At 35.4% G+C, this 24275-nt stretch overlaps 1 protein-coding gene across 1 annotated transcript in view; it reads right to left on the bottom strand.

The window, feature by feature from the left end:
• Positions 1-24275, bottom strand: part of Kiaa0825 (KIAA0825 ortholog) — a 376742-nt gene that overhangs the window by 213565 nt on the left and 138902 nt on the right. Inside the window, exon 13 of the mRNA XM_076856029.2 lies at positions 17908-18047. Coding sequence (XP_076712144.1) covers positions 17908-18047 — 140 coding nt within the window. The remainder of the gene's footprint in view (positions 1-17907; positions 18048-24275) is intronic.

Below are 24275 nucleotides of genomic sequence, written 5' to 3'. Positions count from 1 at the left end.
GGGGTGCTTTGGTTCACCAAAAATGACACCTAACTGCCTCCTAATCATAACATTCAGAGAGCTCTTCTTTATGGAGCTTCACTCTGTGCATATTTTTGGGATTCCCTTTCCACTGCTCTTTGGGACCACTTCTTTCTTGACTTACTTATGGCCATGCCCTGTTGGTTTCAGGATACCTTTCTGGCATTCCTTTTTCGGTAAGCTCTTCCTCTCTTATGGTATAGAATGAGACTTGGCAAAGTTTTGCTATAAAGGTCCAGATAGTAAATGGTTTACAATTTTTGAGCCTTTTGTTTTCTGTTCTTACAAGACAAAAGTAGTCATGCACAATGTGTAGGCATAGGGTCAAGACAACATTGGAAGGAAACAGTATTTATGAAAATGGGTGGGGCAAAACTCAATTCAAAATGGATCAAAGATCTAGAAATCAGGCCAGGAACCCTGCATATACTAGAAGAAAATGTAGGCCCAACACTCCAACATATCAGCTTAGAAACCGACTTTCTTAATAAGACCCCTAAAGCATAAGAAATAAAATGAAAAAAAAATCAATAAATGGGATGGCATCAAACTAAAATTCTTCATAGCAAAGGACACAATCAGGAGCATGAAGAGAGAGTCTACAGAATGGGAGAAAATATTGCCATCTGTAACTCAGATAGAGCACTAATTTATATATAAGTTATATAAAGAACTCAAAAATCATAGCACCAAAAAAATAATAATCCAATCAATATATGGACAAAGGAACTGAACAGATGCTTCACAGAAGAAATAGAGTCAAAAAATAAATGAAAAAAATGTTCAACATCTCTAGCAATTACATAAATGCAAATCAAAACTATACTGAAAGTTCATCTCACTCCAGTCAGAACTGTAATTATCAAGAGTAAAGTAACAATAAATGTTGACAAGGATGTGGGGAAAAAGGTATACTCATACATTGCTAATGGGCCTGCAAACTGGTACAACCACTCTGAAAAGCAGTATGAAGATTCCTCAGAAAACTAGGAATGGAACTACCATTTTACCTAGCTATCCTACTTCTCAGTATATATCCAAAGAATTTAAAATCAGCATACTACAGTGACAAAGCCACATCAATGTTTAAAACAATTCATTATAGATAAGCTATGGAACCAACCTAGGTGCCCTTCAACAGATGAATGGATAAAGAAATAATGATACATATACACACAACAGGATTACTAAGCCATAAAGAAGAATGACTTTATGATATTTCCAAGTAAATGAATGGATCTAGAGACTATTATGCTAAGTGAAATGAGCCAGTTCCAAAAAATCAAAAGTTAAATATTTACATCTGGGTTAGTCATCCTGCCATCCTTTGACTTTAAAGGTTCTTTTTGTGCAAATCATCCATCTATGGCTCTCATCTTGCTCTTTCTTATCCTTGCTGAATTCCCTAATTCTGTCTACTACATTGCCATCTCCTATTCATGTCCAAGCTCAATGCCTTAGCAGGAATTAATTCTTCTCTAGATTGTTAGATATAAAAAAAATAAATATGTCCCTGGTCTCATCTCTTTCTATATAATAAATCAAATGTTCATTTACTTCCATAGTGTCCCTTCTCTGTTTCCAACATTATTAATATAGTTTAGGTTTTCTTACTTCTTGTTTTAATGAAAACACTACCCTGAATACACATTAAGTCTAGCCTCCCCTGGTAGCCTTTTAAAGTTCACCATAATCATATGCCTTACACATTCTGGCCTACTATCTACTCTTAGTTACAATATTCCAAATTTCCACTTTGAGCCTCATTCATCATCTAATAAGGCCAGGATGGTGAGTGATTCTCAGCAGGTTCTACATGCTTTCTTCAGGTCTATGTCACTGAAAACTGGTGAAAACCAAGACTTTTGCCAGGTGCTCACCCACAAACGTGGTTTTTCCTTACCTTTGAATATCTTATGCTGTTGGAATATTTTTGTGCTGTCCTTCATTTGGATATTTTCTATTAAATGTGACTCAGTCTCAGTTTTATTATTTTAACTTGCATCTTATGTTGGTTCTCATGATATTCAGGGCATATCACCCCAGAGGACTGCATTTTGGCAAAAGCAGGCTGTATAAGAATTCTCTTTTTCCTCTAAAGTATGTAATGAAACCATCATTCCAGAACTACTCTCCCTATGCCAGGAGGAAGGTTCTTGTCTCTGAAGACATGGAGACATAAAGAATAACCTGCACACACAGGCCTATACTAAGGTCCCGCTAGCTTACTGCCATTAGCTCGTACATTTGTCTAATCATACTTCTACACAACAGTTGACTTTTCATAGAACTTAAGCATAAAAATATAAAGCTTTCCCTATCTCTTTGGATCTTTACTTTCGAAGGCTCACATGGAATGTAAAATAAACATTAAATAAATATTTTAGCTTTGTCAATCTTCCATTTATTTTAGGTGCCAGAGCCATGAACCTTGGAATGGGTGAGGAAACATACTACCTTTTCTTCCCATTAGTCCCTTTCATTTTGCTTCAAACACAGGTGTAGCCTTTTCTTTCTTTCCCTCTGCCGTCTGGGATGGACACTGTTTTTTTCTGATATAAAATCCTCCTGATGAGGTGCTGGGGATGTGGCTGGGGCTGGGGATGTGGCTGGGGCTGAGGATGTGGCTCAAGCAGTAGCACGCTCGCCTGGTATAAGTGGGGCGCTGGGTTTGATCCTCAGCACCACATAAAAATAAAATAAAGATGTTGTGTCCACCAAAAACTAAAAAATAAATATTAACAAGGGGGAGAAATGAATTACAGTAGATCGGGTAGAGAGAGAAGATGGGAGGGGCGGGGAGGGGAGGGGGGATAGTAGAGGATAGGAAAGGCAGCAGAACACATCAGACACTAGTATGGCAATATGTAAAATAGTGTATGTGTAACCAATGTGATTCTGCAATCTGTATATGGGGTAAAAAAGTTCATAACCCACTTGAATCAAATGTGTGAAATATGATATGTCAAGAACTATGTAATGTTTTGAACAACCAATAATAAAAATTAAAAAAATTTTAAAAATAAAATAAATATTTTTTAAAAAATCCTCCTGATGAGCTCTTCAGTGGTAAAAGAGATATTTAGCTCTAGATCTACCTAAAGCACCCATGATTTCAACAGGTGTTATCCACTTTGCCTCTTTCAATCAATAGTTTTGCCCAAGACATATTGTCCCATTAATCCACATCTGAACTGGGCTGTACTCTCTTTAAAATTTTTTTTAATTTATTTATCTATTTTAACTTGTTATACATGACAGCAGAATTCATTTCAATTCATAGTACACATATAGAGCACACGTTTTCATATCTCTGGTTGTACACAAAGTAGAGTCACACCATTTGTGTCTTCATACATAGCTTAAGGTAATGATGTCTATCTCATTCCACAGGCTTTCCTAACGTCATGCCCTCTCCCATCTTCTCCCTCCCCTTTGTTCTAACTAAAGTTCCTCCATTTCTCCTAAGCTCCACCTGGGCCCCTGCCCATCCCCATTATGGATCAGTATCCACTTATCAGAGAAAACATTTGACATTTGTTTTTTTGGGATTGGCTAACTTAGCATTGTATTCTCCAACTCCATACATTTACCTGCAAATGCCATAATTTTATTCTCTTTTAATGCTGAGTAATATTTCATTGTGTTTATATACCACATTTTCTTTATCCTCTCATCTACTGAAGGATATCTAGTTTGGATCCACAGCTATTGTGAATTGTGCTGCTATAAACATTGATGTGGCTGCATCATTGTAGTATCCTATTTTTAAGTCCTTTGGGTATAGCTCAAGGAGTGGGATAGCTGGGTCAAATGGTGGTTCCATTCCCAGTTTTCCATGGATTCTCCATACTGCTTTCCACATTGACTGCAACAATTTGCGGTCCCACTAGCAATGTATGAGTGTGCCTTTTTCCCCATATCTTCACCAACACTAATTGTTGTTTGTATTCTTAATAGCTGCCTTTCTGACTGGAGTGAGATAAAATCTTAGAGTGGTTTTGATTTACATTTCTCTTAATTGCTAGAGATGTTGAACATTTTTTCATATATTTATTGATTGTCTGTATATCTTTTTCTAAGAAGTGTCCAGTTCCTTGGCCCATTTATTGATTGGGTTATTTGTTTTTCTGATGTTAAGATTTTTGAATTCTTTATATATCCTAGAGATTAGTGCTCTATCTGATATGTGTGTGGTAAAAAATTGCTCCCGTTCTGGAGCAATTCACCACACTGATTATTTCTTTTGTTGAGAAGAAGCTTTTTAGTTTGAATCCATCCCATTTATTGATTCTTAATTTTATTTGCTATAGGAGTCTTGTTAAGGAAGTCAGGGCCTAATCCAACATGATGAAGATTTGGGCCTACTTTTTCCTCTATTAGGCACAGGGTCTCTGATCTAATTCCTAGGTCCTTGATCCACTTTGAGTTTTGTGCATGTTGATGGATAGAGGTTAATTTCATTTTGCTACATATGGATTTCCAGTTTTCCCAGAACCATTTGTTGAAGAAGTTATCTTTTCTCCAATATGTTTTTGGTGCCTTTATCTAATTTGAGATAACTATATATATGGGTTTGTCTCTGTGTCCTCTATTCTGTACCATTGTTCTATAAGTCTGTTTTGGGGCCAATATCATGCTGTTTTTGTTGCTATTACTCTGAGTTCTGGTAGAGTGATGCCACTGCTTCAGACTTCTTGCTAAGGATTGCCTTAGCTAATCTGAGTCTCTTACTTTTCCAGATGAATTTTATGACTGCTTTTTCTATTTCTGTGAGGAATGTCATTGAATTTTGATTGGAATTGCATTAAATCTGTATAGTCTTTTTGGTAGTATGGTCATTTTGACAATATTAATTCTGCCTATCCAAGAACAAGGGATATCTTTCCATCTTCTAAGGTCTTCTTTAATTTCTTTCTTTAGTGTTCTGTAGTTTTCATTGTAGAGGTCTTTCACCTCTTTCCTTAAGTTGATTCCCAGGTATTTCATTTTTTTTGAGGCTATTATAAATGGGGTAGTCTTCCTAGTTTCTTGTTCAGAGGATTTCTCAATGATGTGCAGAAATGCCTTTGATTTATGAGTGTTGATTTTATATCCTGTTACTTTGCCGAATTTATTTGTTCATTCTAGAAATTTTCTGGTGGAATGTTTTGGATCCTCTAGGTATAGAATCATGTCATCAGCAAAGAGTGATAGTTTGAGTTTCTCTTTTCCTATCTGTATCCCTTTAATTTCTTTTGTCTAATTGCTCTGACTAGAGTTTCAAGAATTAAGTTAAATAGAATTGGTAAAAGAAGGCATCCCTATCTTGTTCCAGTTTTTAGAGGGAATGCTTTTAAATTTTCTCCATTTAGAATAATGATGGCCTGGGGCTTAGCATAGATAGCTTTTATAATGTTGAGATATGTTCCTGTTATCCCTAGTTTTTCTAGTATTTTGAACATGAAGGGGTGCTACATTTTGTCAAATGCTTTTTCTGCATCTATTGAGATGATCATATGATTCTTACCTTTAAGTATACTGATGTGATGAATTACATTTATCTATTGATTTCCACATGTTGAACCAACCTTGCATCCCTAGGATGAACCCCACTTGACAGTGGGGCACTATCTTTTAAATATGTTTTTGTATTTGATTCGCCAGAATTTCATTGAGAATTTTGCATCTATATTCATTAGAAATATTGGTCTGAATTTTTCTTTCTTTGATGTGTTTTTGTCAGGCTTTGGAATCAGGGTGATATTGGCCTCATGAAATGAGTTTGGAAGTTTTCTCTGTATTTCATCAAATAATTTGAGGAGTATTGGTATTAGTTCTTCTTTAAAGGTCTTATAGAACTCAGCTGTGTATGCATTCCATCTGGTCCTGGACTTTTTTTGGTTGGTAGGCTTGTGATGGCATCTTCTGTTTTATTGCTTGAAATTTATCTGTTTAACTTGTGTATATCATATTCAGTTTGTGCAAATCATATGACTCGAGAAATTTGTTGATGACTTCGATGTTTTCTATTTTATTGGAGTACAAATTTTCAAAATAATTTCTAATTATCTTCTGTATTTCTGTAGACTCCATAGTGATATTTCCTTTTTCATCACAGATGTTAGTAATTTGATTTTTATTGCTCCTTCTCTTCTTTAGCATGGCTAAGGGTTTATCAATTTTATTTATTTCTTCAAAGAATCAATTTTTGTTTTGTCAATTTTATCAGTTGTTTCTTTTGTTTCATTTCAGCTCTGATTTTAATTATTGCCTGACTTCTATTGCTTTTGATGTTGATTTATTCTTTTTCTAGGACTTTGAGATGTAATGTTAGGTCATTTATTTGTTGACTTTTTCTTCTTTTAAGGAATGAACTCCCTGCAATGAACCTTCCTCTTAGTACTGCCTTCATTGTGTCCTAGTGATTTTGATATGTTGTATCAGATTTCTCACTTACTTCTAAGAATTTTTTAAATCTCTTCTTTGATGTCTTTTGTAACTCATTGTTCATTCAACAGCATACTGTTTAGTCTCCAGGTGTTGGAGTAGCTTCTATTTTTTATTTTATCATTGATTTCTAATTTCATTCCATTATGATCTGATGGAATGCAGGGTAGTATCTCTACTTTTTGTATTTGCTAAGAGTTGCTTTGTAGCATATGGTCTATTTTAGAGAAGGATCCATGTGCTGCTGAGAAGAAAGTATATTCACTTGTTGGTGGATGACATATTATATATATGTCTGTTAAGTCTAAGTTATTTGTTGTATTATTGATTTCTATAGTTTCTTTGTTTAGCTTTTGTTTGAAAGATCTATCCAGTGGTTAAAAAAAAAAAAGTGTCGTTAAAGTCATCCAGAATTATTGTGTTGTGGTCTATTGACTCTTGAACTTGAGAAGAGTTTATTTGATGAATGTAGCTGCTCCATTGTTTGGGACATACATATTTATAATTGTTATGTCTTGTTGGCGTATGGTTCCCTTAAGCAGTATGAAATGTCCTTCTTTATCCCTTTTGATTGACTTTGGCTTGAAGTCTACCTTATTCGATATGAGGATGGAAACCCCTGCTTGTTTCCATAGACCATGTGATTGGTATGTTTTTTTTTCTGAAACTTTCACCTTCAGTCTGTGGTGAAACTATAAGTTTCTTGAAGACAGCATATTGTTGGGTCTTTTTTTAAAATTCAATCTGTCAGTCTATGTCTTTTGATTGGTTAGTTTTATTGAGACATGATTTGAATTCCTAGTAATTTTTGTTTATATTTGGAATTTAACTTGACTTGCTTTCTCATTTAATTGGTTTTTCCTTTATTGTAATACCTTGCTTTGTTGATTTTCATTGTTGTTTTTCATTTCCTCCTCATGAAATATTTTGCCAAGGATGTTGTGTAGTTCAGTCTTTCTAGTTGTAAATTCTTTTTAAGTTTTATTTATTGTGGAAGGTTTTTATTTCATCATCAAATCTAAAGTTTAATTTTGCTGAATATAAGATCCTTGGTTGGCCTCCATTTTCTTTCAGAGCTTGGTATATTTTGTTCCAGAATCTTCTGGCTTTCAGGGTCTGGGTTGAAAAATCTGCAATGATCCTAATTGTTTTCCTCCTATATGTAATCTGATTCCTTTCTCTTGTGGCTTTTAAAATTCTCTCCTTATTCTGTATGCTAGGCATTTTCATTATAATGTGTCTTGGTGTGGATCTGTTGTGATTTTGTACATTTGGTGTCCTATAAGCCTCTTGTATTTCGTTTTCCGATTCATTCATATTTGGAAAATTTTCTAATATTTCATTAAATAGAGTGTTCATTCCTTTGGTTTGGAACTCTATGCCTTCCTCTATCCCAATAATTCTTAAATTTGATCTTTATATGTTATTCCATAATTTTTAAATTTTCTGCTCATGGTTTCTTAGCATCTTCACTGTGTGGTTAACTCCTTCTCTGTAATTTCTTCTGTTGTGCTGCCCATGGATTCTAATAATGTAGTATCATGGTTTGTTTGGAGTACTTTCTTCCCTTGTTTTTTCACATTGTTCATGTGTCTTTCCTTCTAGTACTGTTGCTCGGAGGCATTAGAGTTTTTACCCTATAGGCTTATAGTTTCCCTGCAGGATTCCAATACTTCTCCTTGATTTTGCTTCTAAGCCCCAGCAGGTGTCCCAAGTGAGGAGTTGCCTCAACTAAAGATGGCAACAAGGGTGTCCCAAGATAAAGGTGGCTGCATTCAGTGATGGGGTATTGGGTTGGGTGAGGCTGAGTGATGGCATTGGGCAGTATTTTCAGAGATGCAGCTCTTAGTGTGCAGTGTTGTGGCTCGCAGCTGTCTCCACACCCTGTATGGTGTCCCCAGGTGTAGGGTACCACATGTAAAGGACTATGGAAGTGGTTGCTGTGTCCCAAGATGGAGGTGACAGGGGAAGCCCCACATTGGTAGATTGGAGTCCACACAGGAGTGGTGGCTGGAGGTTCTGTGTGTGAGCAGAGGCTGGGTGTTCTGCATGGGAGTGATGGCCAGGATTCCTATGGGTGCTCAGGTACGCAGAGGACCTTTGTGGGAAAATTGCCTGGAGTCCTTCACATACACTGAGGCCTGGAGACCTGCGCAGGCATGGCAGCTGAGATTCTTGTACAGGAGAAGCTGCTGGTGGTCCTTTAATAACTTGCAGAGAAACAGTATTCCCACTACTTGAATTCCAGGTCATGATGTGACACAGAATGCAGCCTCCCTCTAGCCTGCCATCTTGGATCCCCTCTGTATTCTCTTACTGAGTACTACAGCCACCCTGCGGGCCCCTCCCCCCTCCTCACCCCCATCTCCATGCTAAAGAAGGAGAAGTGACTTGTCTGAGTGGTTAGTTTGGGGGAAAGTTCTGGGCCTGGTTGGCTAAGCCTAGCTATCTTTTCTCCTTTTGAAGTCTTGACCTCAAGGGCTTGCATTCTGGCCTCATCTCCCTTCTACTGAATCTGGCTTTGCCAAGATCAGGAAGTCCTGAGGTTTTCACCATGAAGATCTAGTGGTTTGGGGAGCGGTAAGTGCGGAGCTTGGAGATCAGAGGGAAGGGGATCCACTGAATTCTGGAGAGCATTGTCAGCAAGCCACATATTCAAAGCCATATTTCCTGGCCCAGGTTTTAGGAGTTATAATAACAGTAGAAAAGCTTCTACTTTAAATTTCATCTGCCTACTCCTTTATGAATGTTTTACACATGATAGAAACAAATATGTGATTTAAAAATAGATCATCTTTTCAGTAACACTGAAGGACCCTTTTTCACTGCCTTTTTAAACTCCTTTTGCAATTTGAACTTGTTAGTACTTCAAAAGAAGGTGGTATAAAGCAAGGAACTCAACCAGGAGACTGTATTGCTAACAAAGAGTAACACCTACATGGCACAATAATGCTTTGCTTTCCAAGGCTGCTTAATTTTTACTTTCTACAAGAATGTTGTTAATGACAAGCTCCTGCTGAGTCATTAAGATGAGTTTTGCAGCAATGGTGTGGCAGCACATGAGCTCAGTATGCTGAATTAACCAGGCACTAAAAGCATCTCTAAACCAAAGAGAAGAGGCTGAAAGACTTACTTTCAACAAAGGCATTATAAAATGCAAGAATAGAAAGTGTAGCATATAAAACAAGGACTCAAAACAAACAAACAAAAAAACAAAAACAAAAACCCAGGCTAATAAATTAAACCCTAGATAAAAGGGGTAGAGTATCACATAAAAATACTTTCAAGGAAACATTAAATTTGAATGTCACAACCTAGTTTGAAATGAAAATTAACAAAAATAAAATTGATATCTAATTTCAAAATTAGTTTAATATGGTACTTTGTTGTATAAAAGGTTAACAGTAAGTATAAAAACTTGCCATTATTTGAAACTTTCATTTGTTAATGTAGTGATTATTAGATTTTTTTCCCCCTCAAACTAGTCTAGTATTTGGCAAAATTTGAAAATTTAAAAAGGAGGTCTTTGGGGCAGGGGATATAGCTCAGTGGTAGAGTGCTTGCTTGGCATGGGGGAGGCCTTGGGTCCAATCCACAGTACCACACATATACAAATAATAGTAATAATAATGATAAATATAAAAATAAAGAAAAAAATTTCATGAAGTGGTCTTAAACATATGAAGAAAAAAGAATCGTTCTTTTCATTCATTCCTATCTCCCAAGTTGTTTACTGGGATCATTTTCTTGCCCAAAATGCTTACATACGAATTACGGTTCAACACTTAAAACTTCTTCCTTTGGTCCTCCTCTTCTTCCTCCCCCTCCTTCTTTCTCCTCCCCCTCCCCTATTCCTCCTCCTCTTCCTCTTTTCCCCTGTTCCTCCTTCCTCTCTGAATACTGAATCAGATTTCTACTTCTTTTGAATACCCACAATCCCTAGTGAATATTCACAATGCCACAAGTATTATGCTAAGTATTTTACATACATTTTCTCATTTATCATTATCCTACATGAGGTATGTGTTATCTCCATTTATTTTTTAACAAATGAAGAAAATGACACATAAAGAGTTTAACAATTTATAAAGTGAAAAAGTATATATTAAGGAAATAGCTACAGATTCATAAGAGGTTTATACCTGGTCAATTTATCCAATTTCTTTACAAATGGTAAACTCTACAAGACATACAGGTAATTCCATTTGTTAAAATTTGTTTGTATTATTTACATATTTTGTAATATTTAATTATTCATAAGCCCTGTGACTCTCAGAAAAATGAGTTTAGTATATACTGTTTTTGAAGGTTTTTGACTCTTTTTTTAGAATTCTGTATAATGGGATTGTTTTTGTATAAAAACAAATGTAGAAATCATGCTCTAATGTTTGCAAATGGAGTCTTAAGTTAACTCCAAGCTCTGTAGGTTTTACTTAACCCACTAAATATTAGTTAAATGAAGAACTTAGTTATAAAATTGAGAAACCATTTTCAGAAATTGACTCAGAAGAATATTATTTCTTATTTCTAAAAGAATCACCTCCACAAAGCCTCATGTTTTCATTTTTGAATTCATTTAAAAACAATACTTTCAGAAAATAATGGCTCTTCTTCTAACAAGGACCACTTAAAACATCAAGTAGCAATTTACTCAATTTTTCTTATCTTAGTTTTCTCATTTGTAAAATGATCCTAATAATCCAAGGGTCATAAATGAAATAATGTGTTAAATTACTTTGAGTTGCTTGGGGGAAAATGCAACAATTCATGATAATAGTATCACTTAGAATATAATGCCCAATCACTTTATATACTAATACTAGACAAACATTAGCTACTAACGAGGACAAATGTTCTTACAGTTACGTTAGACATTTCTAAGTACCATAAAGAGAAAGAATGTAAAATATTTCAGACACTGCCAAGCCAGATGAGAAGTGATTATGTGTAGGCAAAACATATTAGCAAAATTCACACTGCTAATCTCCCAAGCTATATGAGAGTGTTCTTAAAGAGTACTAAATGTATAAAAATTGAGATATTTATTTGGCCCAGTTCTCATCTTTATATGCATGGCAGATCCGAGGACAACACCTTCCCAGGCACAAAAATGTCCAAAACGGGAAACTTCAACACCTAGGAGACATACATTCATGCTTAGGTAAATGCTTAGGAGGGAGTTACTGAGAGGCAGAAGAGATAATTTATTGCATAAATAGGACAGGATGATCAGAAAAAGAGAAGGAGGAGGAAGAAGAGAATCAGGCATATTTTTTCAGGCATTCAGCACTAATTAATGAAAACAATCTAACACAAATTAAGTATGAAGTGCCAAGCAATGTTTAGATGCTTTATGTTTACTTTCCCTTTTAAATCGCAAAACAAATATATAACATCAATATTAATGACCCATTTAGAAATGAGGAAACTGAAGTTTAGAGAGATCACAAAGCTAATGAATGAAACAGAATTGTTATGGAGATTTAATTGACCTTCATTCATTCAACAAATACTTTTAAGGTATGTTCTGTGTGCTAGTTATCTGTCTGAAGTACTATGAACAAGGCAAAGCTTAAGATAATCAGGGATAATTTCCAAGGAAGTATGGGCTGAGAGGAAAAAGAAAGGGAGGGACAGGAGGATGGAAAGAGGATAAGGTGATTCAGAGTTGTCAGGCAAATGGAAAGGAGGAAGTTTCTAGGTAGAATTTTTTTTTTCAAAGACTCCGTAGCAAGAAGGAAACATGGAGTATGGAACAATGAAAAGATTATTAGGTATTGTAGCAATTGTCTCTTTCTTTAGGACACTTCTGCAGGGAGATTGCTGTTACAAATATGCAAATTTAGACCTAAATAGGCATGGTCCTGTGTTGGAGCATGTTAAACTGAAGGAGAGTGAATGAGATGAGCTGGATATGATGGCCACAACTAGAGGATGCAGGGCTTTATAGGTGTCTCAAGAATCAGGGTCTTTATCCTACACGTAATGGGCAGCCACTAATGGTTTTTAGCAGGGAAGCGACATAATCAGATCTGTATTTGAATAAGACCATGCTTGCTGACTGCTGCTGTGAACTTCCAGATAAAATGGTTTATAAATATCCTTAAGCAAATCATGTCTTCTTATTATATTATAAGGACAAATCACAATCACACTCTTTTGCTTCTATAGCAACAGATACCTTGTTTGAGATCATTGCTACTCAAAAAGTTGCCCAGGGTTCACAGGAACAGGAACAGCATCACCTGGGAGCTTGTTGAAAATGCATAACCTCAAGCTCTACCCATGATCTACTAAATTAGAATCTGCCCTTTTAACCAGATCCTCAGGTAACATGTGGCTATATTGCACTTTACAAGAAGTTTTGTTTGATATATTCCTGCCCTGCCACCATCCACAGCAGCTCCCACACTAGTTGTTTCTGGTCTGGAAAAACCCAATGGAGCTCACAGATGTTTCTGGATTAGTAAATTCATCATCATTCTTAAGCAGAATTTTTGGTTGAAAAGGAATATGTAAAAACATGCAAATATGATTCTACTATTTCTGGTAAGAATGAAGAACAAATCTAATGAAAAAGAAATTAGTGAACAAAGCAGAGTCCTCTAGTGCAGATGTTGTTACTGGTTAAAGTAGACTATGACATACTATCAGTTTTAAGTGAGCTATGAATACCAAGTAGGAGTATATTCTCACTTCAGGTCACCTCCTTTAAGATGGTAATAAAATGGCACTTTGGTCATGCCTATAAAATGGTATACACATACACACACCACCATCACCATGTACAACAAAACACCAAGCTTCTGCCATAATATGTCTCATATTACCTAAAAGATCAAGAAAACATGATGATAAGAGAATTTGATTAATTCATTCATTTTAAGTCAACCATGGGCTGGTAATAGTAATAGTCCATTAGCTAAAAATTTCTTTGTATTTGTTTCTTGATTATCTTTAAGCACTTTGTGACAGGTTAAAAAATACAAAACACACTATCAAAATTATCCATTGATGAGGTTCCTGATTGATTCCATGGATTTTGCAACACTGCTATTTGGTAAATATTCTGTAGTTCTGATGGAGGCCATGTGGTATAGACTGGAAACATAGCTTTGGGAAGCAATCTGGCTGGGTGGAATCCTGCTTTGCCATTTACTAGGTTTGTAACTTGGATTTCACCATGTCTCACTTTACTCACCTGTTAAATGGAGATAAAAGTACTTACCACCCAGAGGTGGTAGGAGGCTTCAGTGAGTAAACACATTTAAAGCATTTAAAAACATTGTCTGCAACATATTAAGTACTATGTATTTGCTAATTTGTAGTTGTTATATTATACCTGAATATCAGCAGAAGCCAAGAAGTTTCACTGTGAATCATTTTTCGGCCAACAGGCAAAGGAAAGCATGTTATTAATACTTCCTTCAAATATCACTAGCAGAAAAGATCACCTGCTGAAAACTGGGAAATTGCCACATATTAATTCCTTTGATGCCACATGTAAGAAATCTATAAGGCCATGTGGCCTCAGCAAGGTAATTAACAAAATCAGGATCACTGAACATCCCAAACAGTTTTTATTTTGAGACAGAGTTTCATGAAGTTGCTAAGGCTGGCCTCAAACTTGTGATCCTCCTCCCTCAGCTTCCTGAGTTGGTGGGATCGCAGGCTGTGCCATCACACCTGGATATTTTAGTCATTAATCCAAAATAAGGCCTTATAATTTAAAAATCCTGTATAAACATTTGTATTTCAGACTTTTCCCCACTTGGATTCAAGATAGCTAATGTAAAACCAACAAACATCACTGTATCATGCTATCTAAACTGAACCAAAAGAGTGTTATTTTAAAACACCTCCATTGAAATTGGTTCATTTTTATCAAGTTTTAACAATGTAATCATTGCCTCAAAATGCTAACTATTTTAGTACAAGATAAATTATTACCCATAGCAAAAACATGATTCTACTTCTTTGAAGCTTGCAGTCTATGATGCATATATTATAAATTGAAATTTTCCCATTTATTTGTTTAATTTTGCTATTTTCTAATCCCGAGGGAGGATGGTCATTTCCCTACATATTCAGCTGATTAAAAAAAAGAAATTCTGATAAATCATTTTCACAGAACAAAAGCCAAAGCCAAAGCCATCACTCTCACTATGCAATAAATAGTTTTAATCTTACATTATATGGTTATTTATCAAGAAAAATCTATATCTAATAGGATTCAATAATTGACCATCAAGTAAAGAGAATTGTTTTAAAATATGTATAATAAAAACATGTACTTACTATCTCTGTACTCTTAATTCCTGAGGCAATTTAATGCAAAGGTGAATTTTATCAGTTAGACCAAAAAAGCATTATTTATAAGAAAAACCTCCTCATAAGAACCTGGTGATTATGTTTGCTTAAAATACTTAATTCAGAGTATTTTACTCCAAAATTTTACTTTCCTAAAAATGACTAAACTTCTAAGTTACCAAACAGAGTTCTGAAATTCTGAGACTTTTAATCAAATGAAAAGAAAATTCTTGCAAAAAAATACTAGAAATTAATTAATGTTAATGTACCTAATAATTTCTATCTTATTATAGTTAATAAGATTCCATGAGTAGCTTGTTTCTAACTTAAAGTAACAGGAATATTATTGGAACTTAATACGTTGGTCAATAAATTGATTAGTAAATTCTGTCACTTCATCTTCATGTTATTTGAAGTAGCTAGTGAAATTCAATGTCAGATCAGCCATGTAACCTAATAGCCTTTATAAAAAGTGATGGGTATTTGACTAGGTTAAGTAAATATAGTATTGTAATTCAAAAGAATCACAATTGAAGATGTACAATATGGTACCTTTGATAACTATAACTCTGTTCAAAACTGCATCACAGTATACATACCAGAAGGCAGATACTATATATTTGACAAGTAAATATGGGATTCATTTGTAAGAAAACATAGTTAATATTTGTAATTTTTCATCCTTAGTGGCTGTATCAATACAGTGAAAAGGTTTGATCTCAATTGATTTTCCTGTCTGTTCTAGATAACTCTGTTATAAAGAAGACCATTTCTCTTAAAGGATTATGCCTGTGAGTTTCAATGACTGTATCAGAGGAACTGTCTCAGTCATGTAATATATTATCCATATCATGCAGCCACTTTTCCTGAAAGCTCAGAGGATAAAATCTTCAGATGCTCCAGTTCCTGATGTAAAACAGTACAGTATTTGCATTTAACCTATGCATATCCTCCCATATACTTTAAATCATCACTAGATTACTTATAATGCCTAGTACAATGTAAATGCTATATAAATAGTTGTTAGTCTTTATTGTTTAAGGGACAAGAAAAAAGTCTGTACATGTTCAGTACACATACAACTTTTTTTTCCTGAATACTTTGTGATTGTTGAATCTACGGATATGGAACCTGTAGATACAGAAGGCCAATTTTATTTACTCTAAACTCCAATGTTCTTTTTCTTTTTTTGTACCAGAAATTGAACCCAGGGCTGCTTAACCACTGAGTCACATCCCCAGACCTTTTTATATTTTATTTTGAGGTAGAATCTCACTAAATTGCTTAGGGCTTCACTAAGTTGCTGAGGCTGGCTTTGAACTTGCAGTACTTCTGCCTCAGCCTCATGAGCCGCTGAGATTACAGGTGTGTACCTCCGTGCTCAACTAAAACTTCGATGTTCTTATTTTTAACATGAAGATAACAATAGTATAAATTTTATAGGTTTATAAGATCAAATTAGATGACAATGTAAAGGGCCCACAACCTGCCTATCACCAAATATGTACATAAAATGCTATTATTTGAGAAAGAATTTTTCCTAGTGCCACTTTCCCCTTAGGAGACTGGAGTTGCAACTTGAAGCTAAGGAAAGTACTTTCAGGTGAAACTTTCACTTTTTTCCTCTTAAAATATTTATTTATTTTAAATATTTGAGGCCCAAACAATATTGCTTCAGGACTAAAGGAAAAAATCAAATTCAGTATTTGGAAGAGAAATAACCTCTGCACCTCTGCTTCAGCACAGTGAGGCCTGGGGAGTTCTGGTGAACTATGACACCACATGGTTTTATGGTTTGAGAGCACCAGGGAAGAAGCAGTATTCTCACAAGAGGTGCCTCTCCCAAATGACTTTTGAGAAACTGGATGTGAAGGTGGATGGGTGAGAAGCATTTGGGGAACTTGTCCTGAGCAGATATGAGAAGTCAAAAATTACCAGAAATGACTAGAGCAATTTGGACAGGGAATTGCTGTGAAGCTCAGTTTCATACCAAGAGGATGACCTGGAGATGTTTGCCTCATTCATACACAAATATAGCAATAGCAGGCAGAGAATGCTAAGGACAGATGAACTAGACAAGGTTGGGGATGCTGTGAAGTTCAAGGGAGAAAGAAATCAGCATGAGGAGAGTATTCAGAGACCTGGAACACAAAAGAAATCAGCATGAGGAGAGTATTCTGGCCCTTGAAAAATGGCAGAGACCAAGTTTCCTGAGGAACAGATTTTAAGTGGGAAAAACAGGTGAGCACAGGTGATGAGGAAACACATGCATGGGGCTTCAGCAACAATGACTGGAAAAGGGCTGAGTGGGTGGGTAGTGCGTGAAAGGGAGAACTGGAAGAAAAGGCTAGGAAAATAGTCTGGGCTCATATTTCAATGACTTCAGGATCTGGATTCAATCCTTCCGGTGATGAGGAATGAGAGAAAAAAAGATTTTGATTAAGGAAACCTCTAATGAAACTAGTTATTCATTAGACTAATCTGGATTTCCATGTGGTATAGAATAGGAGAAATGCACAGGGTACGTGAACATGGTTAGAAGACTTCATATATGAGAGGAAGTACAATGGAATATTGGCACAACATTACTTGCCATTTTCTAAAACAGCATCTATAGGGAAAAAAGAAAACCTAGTTAAGTGTAGTCTTCTATTACACCTCAATTTCTATTGGAGAAATTATTTATTTCTCCATGTGCCAATGGATATGGCAGTAAGCCATAGCTTGCTTATTCATAAATTGCATAAGCACACTTTAAGATACACTAAAATTTCCAGTATTGCTTTAATGCAATCCCTCTTTATCTCTTTATTTATTATCTAATTCAGGCATGTGCTTTAAAAAATATAACAGTGTTCTTCCAATTTCCTTAGGCATCTCAATCCCTGATTATTGAAGTACTTCTATATAATGGTAGTTGTGATAGAAGAGTGTCATATAAAAATATTGTTTCCCCTCATTCAGAGTCCCTGAAAAAAATAATTCTTATATAGGTTGGTAAATCAATTCAATAGTTTGCCTGCTGCTAATCCCTGTTGATATATGCAGTTGGTTCACATTCTTCTGCCAATATTTCAGTAGGAAAAAAAGTTTCATTCAAGTAATGAGTGGGTTTTTGAGGACATTCTTGTAACTACAAATACTCACTTGAGCTCTGCAACAAGATTCTTGGTAAAAGACCGTCATTACTCAGTAGGGTTTCCAGAAGCAGGTTCCAGTTACAACCTGGCTGGGATAAGAGCAGTTTCAAGTGACCCTCTGCTTTCAGTCCTCCAGCTGATGGAGTCCTTTCAAAATGCAAGATAAAGATGGAGTAATGAAGTTAATTTATCTATGAAATTAATAGCCTTAAAGTACAGATGTAATGCTAACTCCTTTAAATGTCAATTCCTCCCAGATTAGTCTGAAAATGCTTTTATGCTTACTTACTTTCGGGTTGCTCAGGGAAGGAATTACATTTAATCTCAACTAGCTAAAAGCAAATTAACATTTGGTAGCTTGCCAAATTTCAAACTGATACAAAATAACCATGCCTACATTTCACAGAACTATGTCTATTTTTGTTTCATGGGGAAAAGAAATTATTTATGCGCTTATTCTAAATGCATTAACTCATTCACTCAACAAATACACAACGAATGCCTACTATGTGCTATTAATTAACTCCTTTTGTTATTCACGTAAAGAAGTTCCAGTGGGATTTTGCTACATTGTGATGTACTATGTGCTATGATGACTGATGAAATAAAGGAATCAAAGCATCTATCAAGTGTCAACCATAATATAATTATGTAATATGTAAAATCTTAAATCAACATGCAATCAGCAGAACTGCTACTAATAGTAACATTGCTATCTACTTGGATAATAATTTCATCAAAGAGAAATACTTCTAAGGTAAATAAGCTTCTTTTTGAAAAATTATCATCAGTGTTGAATAGAAAATTGAAAACAGGTCCCCACATCCCCATCAATGTATTGACAGGAGATCAGAAAGTAAAGTAGAAATTAGAAACTGACACTACAATTCACTTTTCTCTTAAAATATTTCAAAATTTAGATCATATGAAGGTCACAACATGGGAAATTAACTTGCAACAACAACCACCACAAAGCAGGCAATAGTCAAACACTCTAGTTGGGCCATATTGATTATGAGGATAGTGTGCCATTGGGAAGGAAAAGAGTGTTTGAGGAATGCAGAATTGTGAATGAGAGGACTGGATGCTCCAGACTGAAAAGGTATAACTAAGAGAGACAATTTGTGGTATTAACATTAGGGGATGCTGTTGACTGAGTGGTAAGCCATCCAGTTATCAACACAGTCAAGACTTCTGGTTTTCTAAGCTTGGGCCCCAGACCAGAAGCATTGGCATCACCTGAGGACTTGTTTAAAACGCAAATTCTCAAGCCTTATTCCACTAGAAATTTGGGAGGTAGGTCCGCAAAATCTATTTTAACAAGCTCTCCCTAAGAGAAGCAGATGCATGTTAAAGTTTAGGAACCATTATAGTAGGCATTGCATTTGGGGACACAGGTAGTAGAAACAGAATGAGTTAGCACCATCTGCTGTCTCCATGTCTTTGTGCCCATGCAGGTCAGCCTTGGCTGCTACTTGCAATGGACTGAGTGTTTATGTTGTCCCCAAATTCAAAACCCCAACCCCAATAAGATGACATCTTGAGATGGGATTCTTGGATATAATTGGTTCATGAGGGTAGAATCTTCATGAACAAGATTAATATCGCTATAGAAGAGGCCAAAGAACTTCCTTGCCCTTTTCTATCATGAAGGTATCAGAAGTTGGCTGTTGAAAGAAGGTCCTCACCAGAATGTGACTGTGCTGATAACCTAATGTTGGACTTACAGGCTTCAGAGCTATGAGAAATAAATGTCTCTTGCTTAAGTCATCAGAAATATGGTCTGTTTTTATAACGGCCTGAGCTAAGACACCATTCACTCAATGAATTTTCTATGACCCTGAATCTTTATCTTAATCTTACCCAATCTTGAATTTGCAACAACAACAACAACAACAACAAAAATTCCCACTTTTTTCCCCTGAGAAGTCTTGACTAAAATTTTCAGTGGTCTCACTCTGAATTAAAACACTTATGACAAGCATACATATTTTAGCATTTGATTATTTCTTCAAAACTTTATTTCACTTTATTTCACTATCCATATTCAAGTCTCTGAAGATATTCATTTTATATACCTTAAAGCTCCCAAACTCAGCACATTCAAACTCTCTATAAACATTAGCTGATTGACTTGTCTGCTCCTAAATGAGTAGGCAAAGTTTTAAGAAAAAAAAATAATGCTTTGCTAAAAGTATGAATTAAACAAAATTAAGAGAATTTGAGGATATAAAATGGAGAAGTTTGAAAGTACCTCTTCCTTTGCTTGGCTTTGCATTTGGAACAATTCATACCTTATGACCCACAAAATTTTTCAGCTTGTGCTTAAAATTTGGACAGACTCAGATTCTATATGAAGCTCTGATAACATAACTGGAAGCGGGCAAACTGCTCAGGCACTTAGTAGGCTGTGTTAGCTAGGGAAAGTCCTGCCCTGGCTGGGTAGTGAAGAGAGAAGAGGGAAGTTACTTAACCCTCAGGCTGGAGGAATCAAGTCCACCAGTTCTGAGCATCCCAGGAGTTCTGATTAACTGTCCCAGAAAGTTCTGGTGTTTGGAGAAGTTCCAAATGTGGTACCAAGAGATACAATACTCTTCCTGACTTCCATCATAAACCATAAATGCTGACTTAGAGAAGCTCCCCTGAGGGATAGTGGAGGAAAAACTGTTGGTAGTAAGTTATATATTTAAATCAACTTTGTTTTTTAATGTTTCCTATCAATATGTTGTGCTCAAATTGAGAGCTGACTTAAGGATAGAACTGAAAAACCCCAGTTTGGCTGGAGTTAAGAGAAGGGGATCTTGGAGAAACAGTTTGAAGAAGGAGGCTGGAACTGGATCATGGAGGTCCTCCTCATATACCAAGGTGGGGATTTTGAATCTACTGAAGAGTTTAAGGTAGATGAATTTCCTGATCTGTTTGCAGTGTGGACAAGGGATGGAGGTGGTTAGTGTTTTTACTCAGCCCTTCAGTCATATAACAAAACAAAATAATTTGAATGTCATTTCTTTCCACTGTAACTGCATACCTGGTTATAAATAAAATCTCTCATTTACCAGATGGAAAGCTGTTTGTTGAAACATACCTCAGTTCTTGGATCTTTCAACTTATCACAATTTTGAAATGTACAGTAGAATGACTCACTATGAGGAAAAATAAAATAGTACAAACATTCCTAAATCACCAAGCTCTGAGTAATAAAATGCATTGAGGAGTCTGTTTGGGGCATATGGAGAAGCATATGTTCCCTCATCCTTTGAGCTGGTGGATCTGTGAAAGTGAAATTAGCCTTAAAAAAATGACAGAAAGGGAAATTTTAGATATATGTATATATGTATGTATCAAATATGTACATGTTGAATTTCATTATGATATAAAGAAGAGAACAAAACTGTATTAGTTCAACAGAACTCATACATCTCATATTGAAAGACAAAATAAATTTATGACTATGTTGAATTAACCCATTATGTCCCATCATTCCACTTACAGAAGACCTAAAAAACTTAAATTGAGCAATAAATATACCATTTATAGTAACTCTGAAATAAATATCTATGTTTTTAGAATTCTAATCTTTTGAGAAAAGTAATAGATAAATAATTATGATAATATTAACATTATTAATGGTATCATTAACAGTATTAATGATACTAAATCATATAATAAGCTGTAGATTATGATTTCCAATCTTTTTTAATGCACCTGTTTCAATTTCATTAAAATATTCACAGAATTGAAAACTTGGGACTTAATGAGTTAAGATTATACTCTAAAAATTGCTATATTTCTGCGGCTTGGATTGGCCTAAAATTTTTTTCAAATACCTATAGTAATGGAGTTCAACCATCACTGGTTTATGAAAATAACAAATTATTGTAAAAATGTTAGCTGTATTCGGGTATATTTATATAAATTAATCAAGTAGTTTGTTTATAATTTAAAAAAATTTTGGTATGTGTTTATACTGAAATAGAAAACATTTTTTAAAAAGTCTCTTCTATATCAGCACATACAGTCCTAACTTTCAGCTTGACTGTTAAAGCCCAGCCTGAAAGAAGGCTCTAAAGCAGGTTTGAACTGTGCGCAGTTTTACTGGTCAGGCTTTATGACCATGGGATTCATTTATCCTACCATATATGTATCACAAAGAAGTTACAAGACTAGCAAAACATTAGAATGTACTTCTAAAAGCACAATGTGAGATAATATACAGTGGTGGTGGAGCACTATTCTTCTAGATTTGACATTTACTTTGAACTAACAAATTGTTGGCTTCAATAGATAAACTATATAGGTCTGGGAACCAAGGGGTGAAAGTAGTAAGGACCCCTCTTACTAAAGATCTTGATGATTTTATTGAAATTTGTTCTTTTTATTCCCCTAATCTCCAGAAGCTCTGTGCAAGTGGAGGCCCTGGTTTCCATGGTGGGGTAGGGTATATACACCTCTAACAGAAGACCATTTAGGATTCCACTAAACCTAAAATCATAGTTGCCATGAAGTTATCTTTGGTTCCTCCTGTCAGAAGTCTATCAGGCAAAGAAAGAAATCACTCTATTGGCAAGGGCTATTAAACCTAGTTATCATGAAGTGCTAGGGTTGTTGCTGCATAAGACAAGCAGGGAGAAGTATCTGTAACTGAAGGGATTCCTCAGGGCATCTCTTGATGCTCTCAGGTTTGATAATGACCATATGCAGGAGAAAGCAATAACTGCCATTCTATTCCATAAAGAATGGAAACTAATGAGTTCACCCCCTGGAGGATGACGATCTTAGTGACTGCCCTGGGCAAGCAGCATAAGTCAGCAGATATGATGGTCAATAGTGAAGGGAAGATGGGAGAATTGTAGAAGAATATAATGATGAATATTATTTCAGACTCAGAAATAACTGCCACAGGGAGTACTCTACCTTGTCCTACCAACTCTTTCCTAATTAAATTTTTCTTAGAAAGAAAGAAAGCCACCTTGAAGAATTAATAATAGGCCTCTGAGAACTTAACATGAGAAAGAAGTGGATCTCAGTAGTGCAAGGGGGGACCACAGCAGATGTCCATGACCCTACATCCTTTTGCCCTTACCTCACAGATCACACTGGCCTGAACAAAGGAGCAAAGATGCGTTCAGTCTATGTTTCTTTCCAGCAAGACAGGCTGTTAGTGCCCTCAATCAATGACCAAAGGGAGCTGGAGCATCAATACCTCAACATCCTTCTTCCTTTGGTAGGATAACTTTGAACTGCATATTTCATACTGTTTCACAGAATTCCCCAGATGCTTCAAGTTCCAGTCATTCCTTTGATAGTTGGTTTGATTATACAAATCTTTCTTTTCTTCACTTATTCATTCCCCTTAAAGTGTCCTCACATAGAAAATAAACTATATTCACTTGAATCTTTGTCACAGGGTATATATCTTGAAAAAATTCTAACTTGGAGATGCACAAAAGTACTTAGTGTTCATTTCAACCTAATCCTTGTTTCAGGAATCTTAAGATATTAGTCCAAGGCCATTTAGCTAATAAATGTAGCTGGTGGACTTTGAACCCAGGTGTCTCTGACTTCAGAACCTATGTTCAGGCTAGGGGTGTAGCTCAGTGGCAGAGTGCTTGCCTAGCTTGTGTGAGGCAGTGGGTTCGAACCTCAGCACCACACAAAATAAATAAAATAATTAAATAAAGGCATGCTGTCCCTCTGTAACTATAAAAATATTAAAAACAAAAATACAAAAACCATGTTCTTTCTATTACTCTATTTTTCCCCCTATTCAACCTGAAGGATATTTGGTGAATAAGTTGCATTTTCTGAGGAAGTTTGGCTCTTTTGAACCTCCTGATAGAAGATACTGTGTTTTTGACCAAAATCAAGTTTATGATTTCAGAGCTGATTCCCAAATTAGAGCTATGTTATTGATCTCAACCAGATGATTCTTGTCATGGATTACTAAGACAAATTAATATCAGAGACTATAAATTACATGACGCAAAGGACAAAGTAACGGCATAACAAAAAAGAAACTGTGGGTAAAAGCCTTAACAGGGAAAAACAAAAGTGGAGAACTTCTCACATTATGGCACTCTCTTGATTTCCCATAACTTATCCTTCAAAATCATTCTAAGAAAAAAAAATTAGCAATTTGTCATCTTTTTTCTAAGAAGATAATTTTAGTACCTGATAGAAAAGTTGAGGGAAAAAACTCAAAATATTTTCTTTATCACTTTAACCACAAGTGTGAAAATGATATGTAGTTTTAGCATTGAAAATATTTGCATATATTTTAATCTCTATATTGGGTACAGCCAAGTCTCTATAATCTTTAATTATTATAAGTAGAAATTAAGTAGAATATATCTATATACATATACATATATGTAT

Source organism: Callospermophilus lateralis, chromosome 5 (genome assembly GCF_048772815.1).
Source record: "Callospermophilus lateralis isolate mCalLat2 chromosome 5, mCalLat2.hap1, whole genome shotgun sequence".
NCBI lineage: Eukaryota > Metazoa > Chordata > Mammalia > Rodentia > Sciuridae > Callospermophilus > Callospermophilus lateralis.
This window is presented reverse-complemented; position numbering and strand designations above follow the sequence as displayed.